Source organism: Podarcis bocagei (assembly GCF_964188305.1).
Source record: "Podarcis bocagei genome assembly, chromosome: 4".
NCBI classification, from domain to species: domain Eukaryota; kingdom Metazoa; phylum Chordata; class Lepidosauria; order Squamata; family Lacertidae; genus Podarcis; species Podarcis bocagei.
In genome coordinates this window covers 42,290,561-42,315,401 of record NC_138128.1, presented here as the reverse complement: position 1 = coordinate 42,315,401, position 24,841 = coordinate 42,290,561, and the positions used below count along the sequence as shown (strand labels likewise).

At 41.2% G+C, this 24,841-nt stretch overlaps 1 protein-coding gene and 1 long non-coding RNA gene across 3 annotated transcripts in view; one reads left to right on the top strand and one right to left on the bottom strand.

Moving 5' to 3' along the window:
- Positions 1–24,215, top strand: part of WDR33 (WD repeat domain 33) — a 58,325-nt gene extending 34,110 nt beyond the window's left edge. Inside the window, exons 8-22 of one of the 2 annotated variants that reach the window (XM_081189313.1) lie at positions 6,536–6,662; positions 7,100–7,254; positions 8,681–8,759; positions 9,942–10,052; positions 11,757–11,851; positions 12,952–13,038; positions 13,412–13,551; positions 13,812–13,964; positions 14,831–15,841; positions 17,999–18,101; positions 19,721–20,189; positions 21,603–21,769; positions 21,884–21,964; positions 23,096–23,281; positions 23,569–24,215. In XM_081189313.1, the coding sequence (XP_081045439.1) occupies positions 6,536–6,662; positions 7,100–7,254; positions 8,681–8,759; positions 9,942–10,052; positions 11,757–11,851; positions 12,952–13,038; positions 13,412–13,551; positions 13,812–13,964; positions 14,831–15,841; positions 17,999–18,101; positions 19,721–20,189; positions 21,603–21,769; positions 21,884–21,964; positions 23,096–23,281; positions 23,569–23,795 (3,191 nt within the window). In that variant the 3' untranslated portion in view covers positions 23,796–24,215. Of the gene's footprint in view, positions 1–6,535; positions 6,663–7,099; positions 7,255–8,680; positions 8,760–9,941; positions 10,053–11,756; positions 11,852–12,951; positions 13,039–13,411; positions 13,552–13,811; positions 13,965–14,830; positions 15,842–17,998; positions 18,102–19,720; positions 20,190–21,602; positions 21,965–23,095; positions 23,282–23,568 lie in introns of both variants that reach the window. The other variant, XM_081189312.1, reaches the window with a different exon arrangement.
- Positions 141–6,529, bottom strand: LOC308584587. The gene is made up of 2 exons (XR_014006934.1): positions 2,053–6,529; positions 141–1,691 (listed from the first exon to the last, which is right to left on the bottom strand). It is a non-coding gene; the product is annotated as an uncharacterized lncRNA (long non-coding RNA).
- Positions 24,216–24,841: the final 626 nt, after the last annotated feature.

Below are 24,841 nucleotides of genomic sequence, written 5' to 3'. Positions count from 1 at the left end.
CTTTAGAATTTCAGAGGAAAGTTGAGCCAAACTGTTCCCACTCAGTTACTAGGTTTCTGGAGGATAGGATATCCAGAGGTATTTTTTGGAGGGAGTTACCTTGGAACAAAAGAATATTTTCAGGTTTGACTTTTTTTGGCTTATGATGACAACACTGTGCTAGACATTGTAATGGAAACCCTGAATTCTAGTCATTCTACTAGGACATTTTTACATACTTACAACTATTTTGTCATAAGGGAACTTTTTGCTAGCCACTAAGATCAAAACAACAAACCAAGGTAACACGAGGGTGAGAGTTTTCAAGTCTGCTCTGTTTCACTACTTTATTTTTTATTTTAATATTTTCCTTTCTACTCTTCTTTGCAGCCAAGATTAGCTTACAATCATTCAAATCTATCTTAAGGATACTATGTCTCTTCGGGTTATTGGCAGTTTAGTATATGTGCTGCGGAAGCGAGCATGGGTTATTGGCAGTTGATAGGTTTCAGGCTCATCAAGATAGGAGAGGGTAGAAGGAGCTACAGGTAGATTAAGGGGCTGGCTGATGATAAATACAACAATAGCCCACAGAAGCAATCCCCCCATTCATTTGCAGTCCTTTTACATATTTATTTATTTATTTATTATCTCAATGTATCCTGTTTCCATGCTTAGGCTATTCTAGAACTTGGTCAAAAGGGCAACAGCTGACGTTTGCAAATATTTTCACACCCTCAGAAACCCCTTCCCTTCTTGGTCATTTAGAGGGGTCAAGAAGGGACAAAAAAAAGCGATGAGAGAAATCAGGCATACTGACACTCTCACTGCATAGCCAGTCAGGTTTAGTAAAAGGCCCATACCATTTGGATAAAAAATGCCCTCCCATTGCCCTCCTTATAAATTATGGGGAGTGGGGGAGAGGAAACATGTCAGTATGTTGCCTGGCCAAGTGATGCTCCATGTCTCCCCACAATACACTGCAGTGGTTTCATTGCATGCTAGCACAGCCCAACAATACAATAGTGTCACTCAAGACTATGCCTTGATAGTGGCATAGTCTACGCTTTCCCTCTTGCTCTATTCATAGTGCAAGGGCTTTGTTTGCCATTAGTGACATTACCGTGTAGCCATATTTGATTGATTTTTGTGACATCACATTCACTATGTGGTCCCTGATTGGTTGGGATCCTATAGCTCCTGAACCTTTGGGGCCTCCCAACAGTGTAGTGGAGCGCCCCTCCTCTAACTCTACTGGACTGTCCTTGGGTACACTAACTACAGTGGGGGAGCCACTTTGTCCAGGTAGGGCCTGTGGCTCAAGTCCCAGAATCCCAGGGTCTGGCTCCACTGGCTCAACAGTCACAGGTTTTGTTCCCTCGATACCTCTGCAGTTATTCAGAAAAAAACCAAAAAACCCAGTGAAAATGGAACTCAAGCAGCTTGAGTTTGGAATGCAAACACGTGCCAAGAAGTAAAAGACCAAAATAGGAGAAGTGGGGATTGGAAATCACTTTACCCCTAAAAAAAAATCACACTTTTTATTTCATAAATTTTGGGAGTACAAATTCTACATGGCCCCAATTTCTTTGGAAGTTATGTGCACACACAGTCAATAAGATGCTGAGGACGTTTAGGGTACAAATTGCATTTTTTCTCCCAGAATTGATGGAAATTTGCCACCGACATTAATAGATAGGATTTGCACCAAACTATTGGGGTGGCGCTGTGGGTAAAAGCCTCAGCGCCTAGGGCTTGCCGATCGAAAGGTCGGCGGTTCGAATCCCCGCGGCGGGGTGCGCTCCCGCTGCTCGGTCCCAGCGCCTGCCAACCTAGCAGTTCGAAAGCACCCCTGGGTGCAAGTAGATAAATAGGTACCGCTTACCAGCGGGAAGGTAAACGGCGTTCCGTGTGCTGCGCTGGCTCGCCAGATGCAGCTTTGTCATGCTGGCCATGTGACCCGGAAGTGTCTCCGGACAGCGCTGGCCCCCGGCCAATAGAGTGAGATGGGCGCACAAACCCCAGAGTCTGTCAAGACTGGCCCGTAACGGGCAGGGGTACCTTTACCTTTACCTATTCTTTATAATATTGGGAGCTTTTAACACATTTTGTAATGGTTCTTTGATTTTCCTTTCGGTTCACTGAATATATTTAATCGAGGAGTTGGAGACTAGTATATTAGGACACATGGCAACCCAGCCTCTTTGCTTCAGTGTTGGGGCAGCTGCTGAAACAGATTTCCACTGCAGCAGCTTGAACATCATCCTCTCACTTGGTGTAAAACTACCTATCAAGCTCCCAAGTATTATTTTAGAGCTAATTTATGCCAGAAGTAGCAATGACATCCACATCTCATCTCATTCTGGAAATACCTGGTGCCTATGGTGGCAGCTGCCCCACCTTAAGGGGCACAGATAACTCAGTTCTGGAGCAGGGGACTAAGGCAATACCTCTGTTTTGTTAAAAAAAAAACCCAAAAAACTGGAAAAACAGTCATCTTACATTGTACTGAATGCATTGTCAGGTGTAGAATTAATTTTATTTAATGTTCCAAGATTTGATTCTCCAAATACTTTGTATAATTACTCTCGCAGTACTATTTTGAGGTAGATCTTTGCAAAAAGCATACATTCCTAATTATAATAGGAAGAGACCAGTGAGATCTACAATAAAATGCTGCAGTGTAGAGTGCATTTGTTTGGGGTTCCAGCCATTCCGTCCCATTCCTCTTGCACCCTCAGCAGTGAATCAACATTCCATAGCATCAAGCCATTCCTCATTGAACTGTTTTGGGCACACCTCCTTGAGACTTTTTTCCTAAATATTTTGTGGTGCTTATGCAAACCTTGGAGTTCCCCAGAGCCTGTTCTTGTGCCTGGATGGTAAGTTTGTTTTAGCTATATAAGCGGCATTGCTTACAGTCATGAGGAAATAGAGGGAACCAGCCGTCCTCATAGCCTGAACGTTGAAAACAGAAGGAATGAAGTAAACATGTTACCATGTTTTATTCCCTTGTTTCATACACCATGTGTCATAAATGTTCTCCTTCAGGCAACATGTATATCTTTTGTTCATGTGACTAACAGTAGGTTGTGTGTTCGCCTGCTCACTCTTACAACAAGCAGCCTGAAGTTCCATTCCCAAAACACGAGGGAATTTGTGACATGTAGAGTTATAAAAAAGCAGCTCATGATACATTGAACAGCACATGCACATGTGTAAGAAACTTTGTTTGATTTCAGTCTTTGCTAAACCAGGGAAGGGCAGTCAATAAAAAGGCAGGGAAATGTTCTGCATGAATTAATGTTGTGCAAAAGTGAAAATGAAATATAGTGTGGTTTAATTCTAAAGAGTCTAAACATGCTAAAGAGAATGCTGTTCCTGTATTTGCAAGAAGCTACTAACCTTATCTTAGGCACTCAGAGGTGGCAAGTGGTCATTTTGTTGCACTGGGAGCTAAAAGACTTGTGCTCAGGTTCTGCACACTTGCCACTATCAAAACTGTATATAGCACTTGAAATATCATACATTATTGGCTATCAACATATTAACCTATTAATATGTCTCTTACAGACATGTATCTCAAACTTTCTCTCCCAAGCCACTTGGTTCAGAAAAGGCCATTTGTTGACTAAATCAAAAGATGACAAGTTTAACAATGAGGAAGTCTTCCTCTTGGCACCCCACACAAATGCTTTGTTAGTATCGTCCTTGATTTTTATTGCTGCCAAATGGACAGTTTTTGATTCACAGCAATTGTTACCCATTCTTGTAGTTGCATTCCTTAAACCCAGCCTTTTACCTACCTGGTGCCTTGACTGTACTAAGCTGGTCTGATGGTGGTTGTAGCCCCAAAATTCTGGAGGACACCAGGTTAAAGGGTGTTTTAATCTAGGTAATGACTGAATGTTTATTTTCATTATCAGTTTTATAAACGGACTCTTTAATCAGAGATTATTTAGTTGTTAGGGATTCTTTAATTTTGATTTCTGCATTGCAGGGGGTTGGACTAGATGACCCCTGAGATCCCTTCCAATTCTACAATTCTATGATAAAGGGTGGTCCTGAAATTCCACTAACTACTACTGTTTAATAATTATTACCACTTTAATTACTGTTCACAGTTAACTGGGATACAGGGCCTGTTTTGAGTTTGTAGGTTAATTATGCCTTGTCTGTGTCAGGCTTTAGTTTAATTACTGATAAATCATAAGATAACACATTTTTCATTGACTTGTAAACTTTTATTGTGAAAATACAAAATTGTTCAAAATTTTAATTGTGTATTTCCCGTATAAAAAAACCTGCAAAAAATTAAAAGTAACCATGAAGCTTATTCTTTATTTTAAGTTTATGAGACATAAAGACTGTATTTAAAGTGAAAATATGGTCCCTGCTTTGCCAGCATCGCTTAAAACAGGGATGGTGAACTTGTGCCCCTCCAGGTGTTGTTGGAAATTATGGGTGGAAGATTCTTCTGTCAGAGTAAGCCACTTCCCTGTGTGTTGTGCTGGGGGGGGGGGGTTCTCTTGACCATAAGAGTGGATTTGGGGAGAGTAAAGCCCTGTTGCACTAGTGGCACTGGCTTTTGCTAGTGGAACGGATTAGTTCTTTCTGGCCCTATGGATCCAAAGAGTTACTTTAGGTGCACCCAAGGCTGCATAATGATTTTTTTTTTTTACTATTTTTCTTTAGTGGCAGATTCCATGTCGTATCACAAGCAGTTTTGAAACATCCCGTCATTTTCAAAAATGATTTCCTTGGTTTTGGGGGAGGGAGCTGTTTGAGAAATTCTAGTGCAAAGCTCCTTAAACCTATTGATTGATTGAAAGATGAAGCCCATAATATAAAGAATCAGATATTGATTTTTGTCTTCTTTGTCCTGTCCGGGTGGGTAAAGTGATCTCAACCTATGGATGTTTTCTGAACAGTTGTGTAGATCTCTAAGATCAATTAACAATTGTTGTGGTTCTACTGCAATAATTAATCATTAACCAGTTAATGTTCTCCAAGAATCTAAGAACAGTCACCACCGTAATACCTCAGGGTTGTAGATTTGATCTGGTGAGCACACAAACCATTGCATTGCTTATGTGAGTGTGTCCAGGGGGCACTTCCTGGATTCACTTCCTGGCTTTCGCTATAAAAGTAGATCTGAAAGTGGAAGCAAGGCCCAGTTTGCATGCAGGTATTGCAGTGCTGTGGACCATGGAGTGCTGCTTATGATTCATGCAAGCAAGAGCTTTCGAAATTTGCACCTGTGCGGGCTTCTGTAGGCCATCAGACTAGTGCACCATCTGTACAATGTGAATTGAAACCTTTCCAGTCGCCACTGCCTGGCTTGTTGATGGCATACCAGCGCTAGCTTTGAACTTTAGTGCATACTGCTTTGAATATAATTCCCTGTTTGTGCATGTTTGTGTCGTTTGGTTAACGCGCAAAGAACTTCATTTCTGCATCTGGGTTTTGGTTTTGCCTGTGGTAAAGGAACTGTCAAGTACTTGCACACTCCTTGTTCACATTAAACCATAGTGTATCATAAAAAAAAGAATAGAAAACCTAAGAGTTTAACGTGATATGGAAACTGGTTCAAAGTAGGAGAAATAGATAGCAAATAAAATAAAAATAAAGGTCAACTTCCTGCGTTTATATCTGTGATCTGCTTAGATGATCCAGTGACCTAACCTTTGGGTATTTTTTGAAAGTTCAAAAAAATAAGGATGTTACCAATCAATAAATATTGATCTGATGAGAAAAGTTTTAGGGTTTTTTTGTGGGGTGCAAATGGGGAGTCTAGAACAAACACTAGTTGTAAAATTATTCATAATTTTGCATGGAATTCATTCCTCTTCAGTAAATATATAGATTATTTTGTGTATACTTTGATAGCTGTCCAAAAAAAGAGCAAAACAAATATTAAAATGAAAGAGAGCTTATTGATTTTGGCAGCTGTAGGTTGAGTCATAACACAATATTATGAAATGTTTGGTTTTAAAGTAACTTTAAAATAATCTCTAATGTCCATGCCACTTAATTGAATCATTTATTGCCTGTTACCATTAGAAAAATGTCTTTCACAGATGGGGAACCTGTGGACCTCCAGATATTGCTAGATTACAATTCCCATCTCCCTGAATGTTGGCCGTGCTGGCAGGGGCTGATGGGAGTTTGAATGGAACAGCAGCTAGAAGGGTCAATTCTGATTTATATGCATTATTGAAACCAATATATGAACAAATGTTATTCATGTTTAGATTCCAATAAGGAATCTAGACAAAGTTTGTGTTAATACATCTTCTTGCCCAAACTAGTTTTTGAACATACATTGAAAGGTAATCACATATTTAATATAGTACAGCATGGACTGTATATAAAACAATTTTGTATAACTTTGAAATCCTTGAAGGAAAAAGAGCTGTCTTTTAGGGCAATAAAGACAAATCAAGATGTAACCTGTCCAAACAATTATGCTATTTCATAGTTGGGATAGATTGTTTCATTATTTAATTTTCTGTGTGAAGTCTCTTCAACAACAGTATCTTTGTATTTTAAACAGGCCATGGTGCTGATGTCAAGTGTGTTGACTGGCATCCAACAAAAGGTTTGGTGGTTTCTGGAAGCAAAGATAGTCAGCAGCCAATCAAGTTCTGGGATCCAAAGACTGGGCAGAGCCTTGCTACACTGTAAGTGCAATTGCAGTTGGTGCCTTGGCTCTTTTTGCCAAAAATTTCTGGTCCTTCAGCATGTATAGATTTATTGAATACTTATTTAGAATATTATTGCTCAATTTATTTGGAATAATGTGTGAGAGGCTGTAAAAAGTGTTGTAACAGCAATTGAAACAAGGGTTTAGCACAGTTTCACTATGAGAAAATGCCAAAATGTTCAGATTTTTTATTTTATTTTAATTTATTTTATTATTTTTTATTTTATTTCATTTCATTTCATTATGATGGGGTCAGGGGACATGTTAGATGTTTCAAAAAATTATGCATGTTGTGGAGAAAGTGGATAGAATACTTTTTACTATTTGAGCTGTTTTGAAGACAAACAGTGGGTTGCTTTAATTGCTCATTTCTTTAAATTATGCAGAGTTTATTCTTTTTATGATATATTCCAGTCATGCTCATAAGAACACTGTGATGGAAGTCAAATTGAACCTAAATGGCAACTGGCTACTTACCGCATCTCGTGATCACCTCTGCAAACTCTTTGATATTCGAAATCTGAAAGAAGAGCTTCAAGTCTTCAGAGGTCATAAGAAGGAGGCAACAGGTTAAAAATAACTTTTGTGTCAGTTGTTTCTGAACTTGGTGGTTGGATATTCAAAACCCTTGAAAGTAACTATGCAAAGTCTGCATTATATCACTTCAGTTTCTGTATCTTATCTGTAGTTGATAAGATAACTAATACCATTGCTCAAATCAAGCATGCCCAAATCTTCTATATCCTTAATCCGTTTAGAAAGCTTATAGCTTCTCCCTCTCTACAACATTTCCCTTCTCCTAATCTGTCTGCTACCTTTGAAGCTATTAATCACACTATCCCTCTTGATGTTAACTCTTCAGAGCACTCCTGTCTTTCTAGCAGCAGCTTTTGTCCCTGCTGACAATTCAGTCTCCACCTCCCATATTACCCATTTTCCTACCCATTGGCTCTGCCATGCTGTGTGTGAACTTCAAGTTTGTGTATTTATTTCTCCATACCATATCTACAGGTGAAACTCGGAAAATTAGAATATTGTGGAAAAGTTCATTTATTTCAGTAATTCAGCTCTTCTGCATTGCTCGGTCTCATGTGTCTCATCTTTCTCTTGGCAATGCCCCATAGATTCTCAATGGGGTTCAGGTCAGGCAAGTTTGCTGGCCAATCAAGCACAGTAATCCCATGGGCATTGAACCAGGTTTTGGTACTTTTGGCAATGTGAGCAGGTGCCAAAGTCCTGCTGGAAAATGAAGTCAGCATCCCCATAAAGCTCGTCTGCGGAAGGAAGCATGAAGTGCTCCAAGATCTCCTGATAGACTGCTGCATTGACCCTGGGCTTAATGAAGCACAGTGGACCAACACCAGCTGATGGCATGGCTCTGATGAGAGCAGATTTTGCATCTCATTTGGAAACCAAGGACCCAGAGTCTGGAAGAAGAATGGGGAGGCACACAATGCCAGATGCTTGAAGTCCAGTGTGAAGTTTCCACAGTCTGTGTTGATGTGGGGCCATGATCATCACAATGATAACAAATAAATGCTTGACATATCTCGCTTTGCATGTCATGAGTCTCTCTCATATATTAGTTTCACCTTTTAAGTTGAATTACTGAAATAAATGAACTTTTCCACGATATTCTAATTTTTGAGTTTCACCTGTATTCACCTGCATCTCCTCTCTTCCAACATCCTACTTGTCTTTGCTTTCTTCTCTGCTTCCCATCAGTAAGCCTTCTGGCAAGCTGTTGCTTAAGTAGCCTTCTCTCCATTCATTAAACGAGGTCCCCCTCCACAGGTCCTCCCATGAGAACTCCAAAGGCTACTCTGAACTGCCAGTCTCTTTTCCTGCCCCTCCACTGATGGCTGTTGTCCACTTCTCATTGCTGCACTGTAATCCATCCTCTCTCATCTAGTCAGATCCTACGTTACTTCTGTTCTAGTACACCATTGGAAAAATGTAAATAAGTAGTAGTAATTGTGAATTTCTGCATTGCAGCTGTGGCCTGGCATCCTGTTCATGAAGGGTTCTTTGCCAGTGGAGGGTCCGATGGCTCATTACTGTTCTGGCATGTTGGGTAGGTACCTCTGATGAGAAATTACAACTGAGAAGTCAGCATAATTTAATATTGTCTTTTGATACTATAGAATTATCCTTGTGATGATTTGTGAATGACTCCATCCTGAGCTGAAGGGCTTTACTTTAAGAAATCTAAGTAATATATTGATTAATCCAGAGGTTAGGGACCCTCTGACCTGCAGACCAATATTGACCCACCAGGGGGTCCACTTTGGCCTACAAGGCCATTTCCCCCCAACCACACCCACCTGCTCATCAGCTGACATCACTGGTAAAATCCTGCTTTGGTTATGCATGCCTGTTCCCAGCAAGGAACAGATGCATGCGGCTAAGCCAGCAGGGTGTGGTCACAGTTAAAGCCTGCTGAGTTCAAGAGAGCCCTTTTTCAGAGGCTGAATCCAGGGCAAAGAGCTGGCTGAAAGCCCTTTGCGAAACCAGAGGCAAAACAGGAGTTGGGGGGTAGTGTGAAAGCGCTTTGCAAAAGTGCTTTCAAGCAGCCCAGCATTCCTATTGATGCTGTTTGCAAAGGGCTCTCAGGCAAGCCACAGTGCTTCTGTTTGAACCTCCAGGTTGAGCCTCAGGCTCAAACAGGAACCCTGGGCTACTTGTAAGCACTTTTGCAAGGCACTTTCAAACCTCTCTTCATGCCTGTTGCCTCCAAGACTCAAACTGGTGGCTCAGACAGGAACATTGGTGTTGCCTGAGAGGCTTTTGCAAACAGCATCCCCTGGTTTCATAGCAACAGGTGATTGACCGGGGGAGACCTTTCCCACTTGCCAAATTTGGCCTGCCAAGGAGTAGGGATATAAAAGTTTTGCCTGCTAACCAGAAAAGACTCCCCACCTCTCCCCTGATCCTTGTGGAGATAATCACTAAATATATTAATTTTCTAGTGTAAATATTTCTGCCTGAAAGAATGTGGATATGGCTTCTCTTGTTTGTCACAGCAACCTTCTTAATTAAAACAGCAGTCAAAATAAGTGTGTGTGTGTGTGTGTGTGCGCGCGCGCGCACAACCTCTACTAAGTTTTCACATAAATAATAACTTTTGAACAAACAAATGCAGGTTAAACATTAAACAAAATAAGTTTCATTGAGCAACATTGTATTAAAAAAAAAGCAAATAGGCCTTGATGCGTCCTTGTTCATCCATTTAAGCACTATTTTTGTATTATTTCAGGGTGGAAAAGGAAGTGGGAGGTATGGAAATGGCCCATGAAGGAATGATTTGGAGTTTAGCTTGGCATCCTCTAGGACATATTCTGTGCTCAGGATCAAATGATCACACCAGGTATTTTTATTTAAATATTTTGCTTTGCACTCGTTTGACCTCAGTAACATTTTGTTTTTCATTGCTCCACTTACGTTTCTTTGTCGTCATCATGCATTTGTTTGTACCCTCACGAACATACCCTACCAAGAAGCTTTAAAAGAAAAATTGTAGTTTACTTATGCAATGGAAGAATAAAATACTAAGGGTGTTTTCAGGAACTAGCACTCATTAGCTTTTAATATAGTACATTCCACTTACACATTCATACTAATGCAATCAGCTGTTATTCATGGTACTTTACTTTTCATCTTGATTAAAAAGAATACACTGTGAAATGAAATGAAATATGATCATTCAGCAAGCTGGAAGATTTAACTAGTGAAAGAGACAGAGAGTGAAATATAATACATTAAATGTGGAAAAGCCGCAGGAGATGATTGTCTTGCCGAAGGCAAGGTGGTTCTTTTAAGATAGATGCAGAAGCAATACAAAATACACAAGTGAGTGAGAAGATTATAGATTTTATTCTTAAACAGCAAGCAATGTATACATACCAAGCAAGCACTTCCCTCTGCCACTTGAAAGCGCTCAAGAAGTGGCAAAGCGACTTCCCCAGGTAGCCTCAGTTTGCACGGCCCTGTGGTTGGTCAGTCTCTGCACGAGCTTCAAAGAAACTCTGCCCAAACGGTCCGGTTTTATAGGTAGCCTGTGTGGCTTCCAAGACTGACTACGTGTAGATCATCCATTAGCCATCCCCTCCCAGTGCCTCACTTTCTCAAAACAATGTCCAACATCAAAGAAGGTACCCAGCACTATCCTCTGAACTGATTAAGGCAGCTGTGTGGGGGACTTCACCTCCTCCCAACATTCTCAGGACATTAAAGACTGTTCTCACACCATCAAAATACTTAACAAGAGCGAGGGAGGGGGAAGGAGTAGAGGCAGGAAGGGTAACCGTGTCAGATCACTAACTCCTCGATACATTTTTGTCGATGAGGAAGAGAAAATTATGATGTGCAATAAGAACTCCTTGTGCTAACAGGACTACTTCACTGGATAGCAGCCCAGATGTAACACATTATTGAACTAGATTATTTCTTTTGGCATGTGTATTGCTGAACGTAATGAAAGAGTAACTTGTAAGTCAGCTTTATTATAGTTTATTATTGTTTTTATCTCTTTTGATTGCTCTGATAGTATTCATACTTCAAGGGTGAAGTGTAATTTTTTAATATATACATTTTCAAGATATAGCAGAGTTCTGTACTTGGCACCCAATAATTATTGGCACCCAATAATATGTGAAACAAGCCCATTGGTTAAGTTTACACCATTGTAAGATGTTACACAAATTATATTAATAGTCTGGTTCTGGCTGATAATAGCTTTCTACTGTGGCTGTTGATGCAGAACAGATTTCCCTTTTCTGCTTTAGAAGCAACTCTACTGCTTATTTAGGTTTCTTGGAACTATGTGCACAGCAAGGAGTGGGTACTATACCTCTACTCTCTACTGCTGGCAGATGGTGAGGGACCACCCAATTCAGTAGCCATCACAACTTGAAGTGGTCCAGTAGAAAACAAGAAGAAGCTAATACACATTCAAAATAACTTTTAAAAAAAACTTTAGAGTTGGGGGAGGTTAAGAGTTACTGGCTCTGAGTAATGAAGGCTTAACTTATAAATCAACAGAGGATACTATCTCTTAGTTTTATTTTAACAGCAAATTCTGGACCCGGAATCGTCCTGGAGATAAAATGCGAGATCGTTATAATCTGAACTTGCTTCCAGGAATGTCAGAGGATGGAGTTGAATATGGTATATTTATTTGTTACACTTAAATTCCGTCTTTCTTCCAAGGAGTTTGTGGTGTCATACATGTCCTCCTCCCCTTTTTTACCCTCTCAACAATCCTGTGAGACAAGTTAGGCTGTGAGGTGGTGACTGGCCCAAGGTCACCTGGTGAGCTACATAAATGAGGAGGGATTTCAACCTGAGTCTCCCTAATTCTAGTTCAACACTCTAACCAATACACCACAGTTGCTTTCTTGGCCATTTGTATGGGAATACAAAAAGACAACAGACTCAAACTTAAGCAGTGCTTAAGGTAATCTTTAAATTGTTGTAATGTATAAACATGTAGTTCCTGAAAACTCTTCCCCCCTTTTCCTTTGCTATTCTGTTTCTTTCAGGTGAGTTATGCATTCTAACACAACACAACATAGGAACCATGGTTGTGGTCTTATTTCCAAATGTTTGTTCTCTTGTCATCACAGCCCACCTAGTTGTTACCTTGCAAAGAAAACACATATTTTACTCAATATTTATTTCAGCAGAAAGTTTGAAATGCTATATAGGTTATAGACTTTAAATTAGGAATGGGGATCCTCAGGCCTGGGGGTGGGGACAAATACGGCCCTCTAAGCCTCTCTTTTTGGTCCTCAGGACTCTCCCTACACCACATACCCTCCGCAGTCACACCTCATTTCCTCAAACCCTGAAATCCTGTGAGGAAGGGTGGTGTATAAATTTGATAAGTAAATAAAAATAAAAAGTCCCACCCTCAGATTGCAGCCTACTAGAGTCCTTTTATCTGGCTTGATTCTGTCCTTAAACTCCGATAATGTATTTTGCTTGGCTGAATGTGGTATAAAAGAGGATATCGAAATTAACCTACTGTATAAAGGTAAAGTTTACATATTTTGTGCGAGCCACTTTTTCCTGTGGCCTCACCCGTCACAAGCAACACTAGCTGAAAAGGGCTCTTCAACCCTGCTTTAAATCCTTGCTGGTCAGTAAAAGAGAAAATAATGAAATGGTTGATTGTAGGAAATTAAGTAATAGTGTTGAAACATCACTGAATGGGACCTAAGAAATATCATGTATTTTGTTGATAACAGTTTACTCTCCCTTTCCAGATGACCTAGAACCCAATAGTCTTGCAGTGATTCCAGGGATGGGAATACCTGAGCAGCTAAAACTAGCCATGGAACAAGAGCAGATGGGTAAGAGAGAAATTGTGCCTGCCGTATTATGGATACTTTCCTTGGCGTAACTCCTTGAACATAGTGGGACTTTCTAATAACCAATAGCAAGAGAAATACCAATTGATAGGAAGAGAATCCCAAATAGGATTGTGTTGCTTTTCTGAAAATTTGCATGAATCATAAAGAAATGGGTTGGATCTTATTTTCTGTTCCTTTTTGGCATCCTTTTGTGCCGAGAAAAATTTAAAATTAGCTAAAGGATTCTGCAAACCCAACCCCCCCCCCCCCCATCTCTGGGCATGAAATTAAGTTTCCTGATGACTTTATTTATGAAGACATAAGTTGTTCATCATACTGTGTAGAAATCACTATTCAATTATTTTCATTGAAGGGAAAGATGAGACAAGTGAAATTGAGATGACTATTCCAGGACTGGACTGGGGAATGGAGGAAGTGATGCAAAAGGACCAAAAGAAAGTACCACAAAAAAAGGTCCCCTACGCAAAACCAATCCCAGCCCAGTTTCAGCAGGTTAGTAACTAAATGCAGTGCTATAACTTCAAAACATTTTTATTTATTTCCACAATCAGTACCTACTAGAATGCAAAGTCCTCATTGATGAATTCTTAAAAGGAGCAAATAGATGATTGACTTCAGCAGCTGGGGCTAAAATATAGTGCAGTTGACATAGTCTACTTTCATCAAGTCTCCAGCGTAAATGCACTTGTGGATGAATTCATCCAACAGGTTTCAATAACACTGTAACCATACACCTTTATTATCCTATTCAGGCTTGGATGCAGAATAAAGTTCCTATTCCTTCACCAGCTGAGCCACTGAATGACCGAAAGGAAGATCTTAAACTGGAGGAAAAGAAGAAGTCACAGGCAGAGATTGAGCAAGAAATGGCAGCACTTCAGTACACCAACCCACAGCTTCTAGAGGTATGTGAAAAGTCAGGTCACTGATAATGTTTGCATAAATGCACTTACTCACACCAAAAATTAGAGGAAACCAATGAGGATATTGATAGGCCCTATTTGCAACATCACTGCAGCTATGGGTAACATAAACTTTTCTGGCTTAATGAATGGTCCCAAGTTACATGATGCTGTAAGTGGGTCTGCCCTTGAGTACTGCTTGCAAGAGAGGCTATCTGGGAACCACATATAATCTGATCTGTGTGCAAGGATAAGAATAATGAATAAATGATTGCCACAAAACCCTCTGAAGAAAGTGGCTTTTTGTTTTTGTTTTTTGCTCCTGACCAGTGTCTAATCAAGTGGTGTATGCTGCTGAAGTAAACATTCCGTTTGAGAAGGTTATTGCTTCCTAGCTACATTCTTCATTTTGCTTTAGTTGAAATAATAATTAAAATTAGAAATTGCTTGTTTAGTACATAATGAAAGCCATAGTTTGTTTAGCCAAAGTGTGGCTTGTTCGAACATCTGAGCTCAGCCCAGAGAATAATTATGGTTTGTTTTCCAGTAACAAACTACTATCGGCAACCATAGTTTGTATTTGGTTTGAGAGTCTAGCCATATTTTATCCTTGGATCTCCAAACCCAACAGTCTTGCTTAACTGTGGGTGGCCACCCCACTCCAGACATTCACCAAGCTACAGAGGCAACAGGCAAGAGCAGCTAGAGAATAAATCAAGCATTGGAGAAACAAGCCAAGGGATGTTTGCTTTTCTGTGAGGCTTAGCATTTGTTGAGCAAGCCATGGCTTAATACTAATTGGAACAAGCTACACAGAAAGTTTGTAATAATTGTGTGGGCGTGTAAAGTATTTTCTTCTTTTTTTGCAGCAACTGAAGATTGAAAGGCTTGCACAGAAGCAAGCAGAACAAGGTCAGCAGCAGCCACCTCCAGGAGGACCTGTTCATGGACCCCAACATTTCCCAGGACAAAGTCCAATGTCTCAGGTGCCTCAAGGCTTTCAGCAAGCCCATCCACCTCAGCAGATGCCAATGAATATGCCTCAGATGGGACCTCCTGGGCCACAGGGACAGTTCAGGCCTCCAGGACCTCAAGGACAAATGGGACCCCAAGGTCCTCCTTTACACCAAGGAGGTGGTGGACCACAAGGATTTGTTGGGCCTCAAGGACCTCCACAAGGACTTCCAAGACCTCAAGAACTTCATGGGCATCAAGGAATGCAGAGACATCCTGGCCCTCATGGACAAATGGGCCCTCCACCTGGAGGGCCACCTGGTCCACAGACGAATTCTGGACCTCAGGGTCACTTAGGCCCACCAGGCCCACAGGCTCATTTAGGTCAACAAGGTCCACCAACACCACAGACCCACTTAGGTCCTCAAGGGCCACCTGGTGGTCAAGGGCCACCTGGGCCAAGAGGAATGCAAGGACCTCACGGAGTGCAAGGAGCTCAAGGGATACAGGGTCCTGTATCTCAAGGGCCCTTGATGGGACTTAACCCAAGAGGCATGCAGGGACCTCCAGGACCAAGGGAGAACCAGGGTCCTGGACCACAGGGGATGATGATGGGCCACCCACCTCAAGAAATGAGAGGGCCGCATGGTTTACTGGGGCATGGTCCCCAGGAGATGAGGGGTCCTCCACCTCAGGGTTCAATGATGGGACCTCCGCAAGAATTGCGTGGGCCACCAGGTGCACAAGGACAGCAGGGACCTCCGCAAGGTGCTATGGTAGGGCCTCAAGGAAACATGCAAGGGCCACCAGGGCCTCAAGGACAGCAGAACCCTTCAAGGGGGCCACATCCTTCCCAGGGCCCTCCACCCTTTCAGCAGCAGAAAACTCCCTTGCTTGGTGACGGTCCTCGGGCCCCATTCAATCAGGTATGTCTGGGAAGGATACTCTTCATGAGAAGAGGTCTGGTCAGGAAGAATTTAATACCATAATAAATTGCTGTTAATAGCATAATAAAATGATCAGGCAGGGCAGTGATTTCAGTGGTGTAAAACTCTTTTAAGAACAAAACTGTGGCTGTTGCTATAACCCTAGTGTAAATGAAATTAGATGGATTTGGGGACACATGCTGTTTTTTTTGTAATCTCAGAATATGGGTGAAGTCCAGCGTTGCACCAGCAAATATGACTGAATTCCCCTTCCTCCCTGCAGTCTCTCAACTGATTTATGTCAGCAGAAGTGAGATACCAAAATTGCACACCACCTTATTATTTTCATAATTCCAACAGACTGTTATGAAAATGGGGATCACAGATATCTCAAGCAAGTTGAAGTACATAACAGACAGTGTATCAGGAGATTTAAAAAATATATATTTATATCCATCAGATTTCCCCCCCAGAAGCAGGTCTTATTGATGACCACAATCCAGAGTGTCATAGGGTGACACATGCCCACCTGGGCTGACAAAACACATTTTCAACAGCAACCGCCTTTGCCTCTTTATAAGCCATGGTTGATTTTTTTCAGTATTTGATTCAGTATGAGAAGGTCTCTGATTCCTTATAGTGAACTGGAATGAAATATTTTTGTGTTATGGGGGGATGGGCTGATAGAAGTGAAAAGAGAAGGAGGGGAATCTCATATATTACTCTATCTGCACTGTTATATCTGAGTTGAACTACATCACCTGAGGTGTGTGAATGCTTTCTTATGAACACTCACTCCCCTATTGGCAAATATATTTTTGTAAATTCCTAAATCTATAGTCTATGAGTTTCTTTATAGGGTGACAGATGCCAATGATTAAAAATAAAAAACTTACATACTTTTAAAAGGTATGTAGAAGAGGGAGTTCTAGCAGGGCAATTTGTTATTAAGGGCTGAGGAAAGCTGCACCTGCCCAAAATTCCTCTTCTGTACAATCACTAAAGTCAAGGAACACCCTTTTGCTCTTAGTAGGTGGTAAAGAATGCAGACTTATACAGGAATGTTTTTTGGTGGGATCTTATCCACATGGTAATTGCTAGAATAGGGTGCAATAAAACCTAAATGTTTCTTTGATTTTGACTTCATTTGTCCTACTTATCTTTTTTTGTCCAGTGTAGCCTGATTCCACAGTTCGTCTTTTTTTTGTTCTGTTCTGCTCTATTAGCTGTTTCTAGCTGAAGTTATTCCAAAACTGGGAGAGAATTCCATTTTAATGTTGTTTGGATTTACCCTTAGAGCAGGCTTGGAAAACCTCCAGCCCTCAAGCCAAATTAGGCCCATCAAGAGTTCTGTGTTCTCCAAGCCACGCCAACCTGCCCCACACCTGATATTTTAGATCAGTTGGGAACTCCTAAATACAGTACAGTGGTGCCTCGCAAGACGAAAAGAATCCGTTCTGTGATTCTCTTCGTCTAGCGGTTTTTTCGTCTTGCGAAGCAAGCCCATTGACGGATTAGCGCTATTAGCGGCTTTTTTCGGCTTATCGGATCAGCTGATAAGCGGCTTAGTGGCTTAGAAAAGGAGGGGGGAACCCGCAGGAACTCGCAAGACATTTTCGTCTTGCGAACCAAGCCCATAGGAGATTCGTTTTGCGAAGCACCTCCAAAACCGAAAACTCTTTCGTCTAGCAAGTTTTCCGTCTTGCGAGGCATTCATCTTGCGGGGCACCACTGTAGAACCATATTTCCCTACTGAAAGTTGCCATCAGTCAGCTGATCAGTGGTGACTTTAAAACCCGCTGCATTTTTTTAAAATTTATTTATTTTTTTGGTGGCATAGTTGGAACCCAACTTACACTTACATAGGAACCTTCTTTGTAGCTGGGCTTGAGTTCAAGCAAGGTTATAAAGGAAAAATGGGTCATCTCATCTCCTGGTAACAGGTGATTGACAGATGGCCAGTCAAAATGGCTTGCAGGGGGTGGGAGAGTTCAGGATCTGGGTTGCTGGCCCCACTTTTGCCTCATAGTCCGAGGATGACAACCATATATTGCCTGTTCTCCTACCTAGTAGACACAACGGATTTCTGCTCTGCTCTGCTCTATTCTACTCTATTCTTTCATTGATTCATTAATTCATAGTTTTTCTTTCTTGCAGGAAGGACAGAACCCAGGTCCTCCACCACTGATACCAGGACTGGGACAGCATGGAGGCCCAGGCCGCCATGGCCCTCACAACCAAGGACCTGGTCCTAATAAAGGTAATTAAATTCATTTTTCCTTTAGAACAAATGGCATAAGCTCATTATTATTGCAAAGCAACCCTTAGCACAATTCAGTGCTTTAGAGTTCTTTGGGGCTTTAATCCATAGACTAAGTCAGGCAACATGTGTCTTTATTTTCTCTCTTACAATACACTGGGTCTGGAATTCTCTCGCCCTGTAAATATGTTCATCCTCTACCCTAATGATTTTCAGACATCAGTGAATATTTCCTTGTTCCCTCAGTTCTAGAGCAGTGGGTGGTGCTGATTTAGGAGAAATTTGTGTCTCTTTGCTGGGTTGCAGTATAATGTATACTGGTTTTAGGTTTATATTTTATGGTTGAAGGATTTCATTTTGTGAATTTTTTTATTGTTACGTTTTAGTGGAATAGTTTAAGGTGCTCTGTGAACCTTTAGGTTGAAAATCAGCGTACAAATTTACAAAATTAAATTATTAGTAGTGGCGCCCGCGCTGTGGAACGCCCTCCCATAAGATGTCAAGGAAATAAATACCTATTAGAAGACATCTGAAAGCAGCCCTGTTTAGGGAAGTTTTTAATGTTTGATCTTTTATTGTGTTTTTAATGTTCTGTTGGGACGCGGGTGGCGCTGTGGGTAAAACCTCAGCGCCTAGGACTTGCCGATCGTATGGTCGGCGGTTTGAATCCCCGCGGCGGGGTGCGCTCCCATTGCTCGGTCCCAGCGCCTGCCAACCTAGCAGTTCGAAAGCACCCTTGGGTGCAAGTAGATAAATAGGGACCGCTTACTAGCAGGAAGGTAAACGGTGTTTCCGTGTGTGGCTTTGGCTTGCCAGAGTAGCTTTGTCACACTGGCCACGTGACCCAGAAGTGTCTGCGGACAGCGCTGGCTCCCGGCCTCTAGAGTGAGATGAGCGCACAACCCTAGAGTCTGTCAAGACTGGCCCGTACGGGCAGGGGTACCTTTACCTTTACCTAATGTTCTGTTGGGAGCCGCCCAGAGTGGCTGGGGAAACCCAGCCAGATAGGCAGGGTATGTATGTATGTATGTATGTATGTATGTATGTATGTATGTATGTATAAATAAATATAACAACAACAACAACAACAACAACAACAACAACAACAACAACAACAACAACAACAACAACAACAACAACAACAATATATTGCCTTTTGGCACAGTAGGGACCAGTGCGACAAACAGCACTCATATACTAATATATAATATACTAGTATATAATATAATATGTGTACTATTAAAACAGGTAAAAGTTTTATAAGAATATTTTGCTGATACAGTGGTGCCTCGCAAGACGAAATTAATCCGTTCCGCGAGTCTCTTCGTCTTGCGAAGCACGGCTATTAGCGGCTTAGCGGCTTTAAGAAAAAGGAAACGAACTCGCAAGACGTTTCGTCTTGCGAAGCAAGCCCATAGGGAAATTCGTCTTGCGGAACGACTCAAAAAATGGAAAACTCTTTCGTCTTGCGCGTTTTTCGTCTTGCGAGGCATTCGTCTTGCGAGGTACCACTGTAGTTGTAACTTCATTGTCTGCACTTACGAAGTACATTCAGTTATACATTTTATATTATTAATATTTTGTTACAAAGCACACACACATATTTCCTTTATCTTAAGGTGATTCTCGTGGGCCGCCAAACCATCACATGGGCCCTCTCTCAGAAAGGCGGCATGACCAGAACAGTGGTGGTCCTGATCATGGCCCTGAGAGGGGCCCCTTTCGAGGTGGTCAAGATTGGGGTGATGGTAGAGAAAATAGGGGCATGCCAGACAGAAGGGGACCTCATCCAGAGTTCCATGATGACTTTGATCGACCAGATGAATTTCGTGAAGACTTCCATCCAGACAAGCGATTTGGCCATCGCTTACGTGAATTTGAGGGACGGGGAGGCCCACCCCAAGAAGAGAAGTGGAGACGAGGTGGTCCAGGCCCACCTTTCCCCCCTGACCACAGAGAATTCAATGAGGGAGATAGCAGAGGTCCAAACCGTGGACCTCCTGGGCCTTGGGAGGGACGGAGACCTTCAGACGAGAGATTTCCTCATGAGCCTGAGGATGCACGGTACCGAGGAAGAAGAGATGAAAGGTAAAAATCATACAATGTTTATTATTCGATGATGAACAGTTATCTCCTGGTTTCATATTAAAAGAAATGAACCTCATTTAAGTGAATTTGTACATTTTATGAAAATAGAAATTCCTGTTTGTAGGAACACATCAAATCATTTATTAATAAAATAAAATTATGAAAATGACATTCTACAAAGTTCAGTTTTCCTAAAGTGGGCACTAGGTCACAGCCAAGTGGACTCATAGAATCCAATTGTAGAGTTGGAAGGGATTTTGGGGGTCATTTAGTCAAACCCCCCTTTATTGTAGGAATCTCAACAAAAACATCCATTACAGATGGCCATCCAACCTCTGCACAAAAAACCAAGCTTGCTCCATCTTCCATGTGACAGCTCTTCAAATATTTGAAGATGGCTATCACCTCTCATCTCAGTCTTCCCTTTTCCAAGCTAAACATACCCAGTGCCCTCATAAGACTTGGTTTCCAGACCCCTGATCATCCTAATTGTCCTCCTTTGCACACATTGCAGCGTGTCAATATCAGTATTTCAGGTGTGGTCTGACCAAGGCAGAATAGAGTGGTAATATTACTTCCCTTTATCTGGACACTATACTTCTGTTGATGGAGCCTATAATAGTAGTAGCTTTTTTTGCTGCTGCATCACACTGTTGACTAATGTTACGCTTGTGGTCCACCAAGACCCCTAGATCCTTTTCACTTGTACTGCTAGTAAGTCAGGTGTCCCACATCCTATATTTGTGCATCTGGTTCTTCCTGCCCAAGTGCAGAACATTACATTTGTCCCTATTGAAATTCATTTTGTTACCTTGTGCCCAGTTCTCCAATCTGTTAAGGTCATTTTGAATTGTGATTCTGTCTTCTGTGGCATTAGCTACCTCTCCCAGTTTGGTGCCATCTGCAAATTTGATGAGTATCCCCTCAATTTCTTCATCTAAGTTGTTTATAAAGACGCTGAACAACAACGAGCCCAGGACAGAACCTTGCAGCACCCCACTTGTCACTTTTTTCAGGATGATGAGGAACTATTAATGAGTACTCTTTAGGAGTGAGTAGCAAGAGGCTTGGGTATAATCAGTGGAACATTTAATTAGAATTATTGAAAAGCCGCTTTTATTGATAATGACTTTCATACAACATAACATGTATTTAAATTTGACTGATTAAACAATTGGAAACCAGACAGCTAACTAAATAATATTCAACTGGTTGAAAACTTTAGTTTCTGATTCCTGGCAAAGGTACAAAGTAAATAATGTTTTTAAATAATACAATCTCATTCCAGCAATGCGGAGAAATTGGGCATTTTTTTAAGCAGTTGGAATTTTTGAATAGACAATGGCATTTTTCAGCATGGAGCTATATAGCTTCAAGTATATTCTTATGCTAATTTGTATTTCTTTGGTTCAGCTATAGGAGAGGAACACCCTCAAGACATGAGGGCCGGGGATCCAGGGGAAGGGACAGCTTTTCTGGGCCTGACGACTTTGTGCCAGAAGAAAAGTTTGACTCCTCAGAGGATAACGCAAGAGGAAGAGATCATGGTGGCCGGGGGCGAGGTCGGGGTGCTGCTAGAGGTAAGAGAGCTTTGATGGATAATTTATATTCAGCTGAGGAATGTATTGGTGCAGTTAGAATTTTTATAATTGTTCTTTCAACTTCTTTGCATGTTTTGTCCATTCATTATACAGGGGGACGGAAAGGTCTGCTTCCAACGCCAGATGAATTTCCTCACTTTGAAGGAGGCCGTATGGATGGAAATCGAGAACCAGGTGAAAATATATTACTTTATGCAAGACTGACCACCATCAAATGTTGCTGTCCCTTCTATTTTCCAGTTGCAGCTTAATATAGTTGTTACTGTACTTCATAAATAGCCTAATGGCATCTAGAAGCACTTCACCAGATTTTATATTAGCATTTATCTGAATACTGTATTACAAAAAGGGGGGGAAGCTGAACAGGCTACCATATGATCTTTCTTACTGTGTTTAATTCCCAGATAGATACAGATACATGGAACTATAGATTAAAACTGGCCTGGATTTTCCTATCATGATCCGATGGTCCTCAATCTGTTTTAGATTTCTCCAAAAAGTTTCTTCAGTTCCCTGTTGGGGTAAGGGGTGGGAAATATTTAGCACTCTGGCTGAATCTGGCACACAAATTTCAACCAAACCTCATACCTAAGAAGTTAATCAGCAACAGATTGCAGAAACTATCCCATTTTTACAGAGAAGGCAGATTATTTCAGAGAGACACATTTTTCCTTAATATAATGGACTACGAGGCAGGCCTGTACAGTTCAGATAATCGGTAATGAGACAAAGTTGCTTTCCCATCCTTGTTGGGTGCTGCAAAAGAGGTTTCCCTTTCTCAGTGCCCAGCATGCAAATGCAGAGGAGGTTCTTGCAGAGGAAGAATGAGCTCTGCTGCTTGAAGTTTTTGATAAGGGAGGAGTGGAAAGAGGTACTCATGAACCATAGAAAGCCACATTTTTACCATAATCTACTCCCCCTTCAGTAGCACCAAGAGCTTGGTGATTTTTCTGCAAGCGCTGTTCTTGTTCCTTTCTCACAAGAAATATGTCCATTGCCTGTTTCCCTATCAATCTCTATCCCTTCTCTGTCTAACAAAAGCAGAAAGTACAATCTCTACAGCAGCTCGCCTGGGGTGGAAAGGGGGTAGAACCTTCACCATCAGAGATAGTGGAACAGGAATTATTTGTGTGCTTAACTAAGAAAAGACAATGAGCCATCTTCCTGAGGTAAATTGGATGCCACAAAACTTTTATTTTGTTGTAATATTTACAAAAGATATTGCTAGAAAGGGGTTCCAAGAAGAGATTCGTTGCTGCACTGTACCAACATTTGTCTCTTGATTTTTCCCCCCATCATGGTTAGGTCCCCGCCAGGATCATCCACCTCATGATGGTCATTCTCCAGCAAGTCGAGAACGTTCTTCCTCAATCCAGGGAATGGACATGGCCTCACTGCCACCTCGCAAGCGTCCTTGGCATGATGGACCAGGAACCTCTGACCATAGAGAAATGGAAATTCAAGGAGGGCCTCCAGAAGAGAGGGGAAAGGGTAAAACATAATTCTTTGAGATTAGAGAATTGTCTCTAGAAATTTTAATTTCAAATATTAATGGAAATATCAATTTGGAAAATGTTGATTTTTTTTTTTACTGCATTGATATCAAAATTCCTATATGCAGTGCTAATTTTCCCTACCAGTTATTTTTAACTCTGCACTGTTTCTGCAGTGGAACAGGAGGCAGGACACTGAGACACCATACTTTGATCTTCTGTATTGCATGACTAGAAAGCAAACAAACTAGTGCATTTTCTTAGTTTGCAATATTTTTATTCCAGGGCGTGGGAAGTCAGGACCTTCACAGAGAATGTCAAAATCTGGGAGATCCGGCTCATTGGATGGAGAACACCATGATGGATATCATAGAGAAGAACCCTTTGGAGGACCTCCAGGAGGCAATAACCCTTCCCGAGGGAGGAGTGGGAGTAATTGGGGAAGAGGAAGTAACATGAACTCAAACCAGTCAAGGCGAGGAGGTTCTCGAGGTGGCGGAAGGGGTCGATAGAAGAGGTTATGACTGGGCAAGTCCCAGTCTTTCTAGGACAGTATTTAAATACACCTATTGCAGAATCATTGAGAAAGTAATTCTGCAATCCCACAAACCTGGACTCTATGAATGGAGATAAATGAATGTGCATTAGTTCCTAAGAAGGTCTATTCAAAGATTAAATGCCAGCTAGTAATGCCATCACAACTACCTTTGTTTCATTCTCCTTGCCATCCCAGTCCCTCATCACTTCCATATTTCTTGCATTGATTTTTGAAGATAAAAGCTGGATGTTTTTTTAGTGTTGTGAGACATGGAGCACCTCCACAGATTTCAGTTCATGTCCAGAAGAACTTGTTTCTATATGTACAGTTGTCAGGAAAAAGTTGAGTTGTTTTTGTATGAATACAGAATGCAATTTGTCCAAAAATTAACAAATGGAGTTTGTGATTTTTTATATACATATTTTCACATCTTCCCTCTATCATTCCCCACACAGTATCTTCCATGTAGTATAAACTGATGCATAGACTGCATTCTTGCCTCTGGATACAAAAGCATCCAGTTGTCAGAATCTTGGCAACTTACTACTGTTATACTGATCTTGAGGGATATCAAACAGAAGGAAAATTTCACAAAACAAGACATTATTTGAACAATCAGTTCCCCCAAAATTTGTGTGAAAGTATGCAGTGTCTATATTTGCCATTCACTGTGAACACAGTCACTGGAATTAAGGTATGAGTTGCAGAAACAATTCCTTGAGTGATCTTCTGACACAATCTTGAAAGTGCAATTTCAACAGCTAATATTACCAAAGTTTTGGATTCTGGCTAGTAAAGAATACCCAGAATTGGCCAGTGAAGCTATTATCCATATTTCTCAACAATGGTGACCCTTAAAAACAAAACAAGAAACAGTTTAGCTGAAGGAAATGAGTTGCTTTTCTAATATCACCCCTTACTGAAATGAAATCTTGAAGAACAAACATGCTCAGGTGTTCCACTGAAAGTGTCTTTAAAAACAACAACATTGCTTTTCAAAAGCTTTTCTGTCTTTTTGCT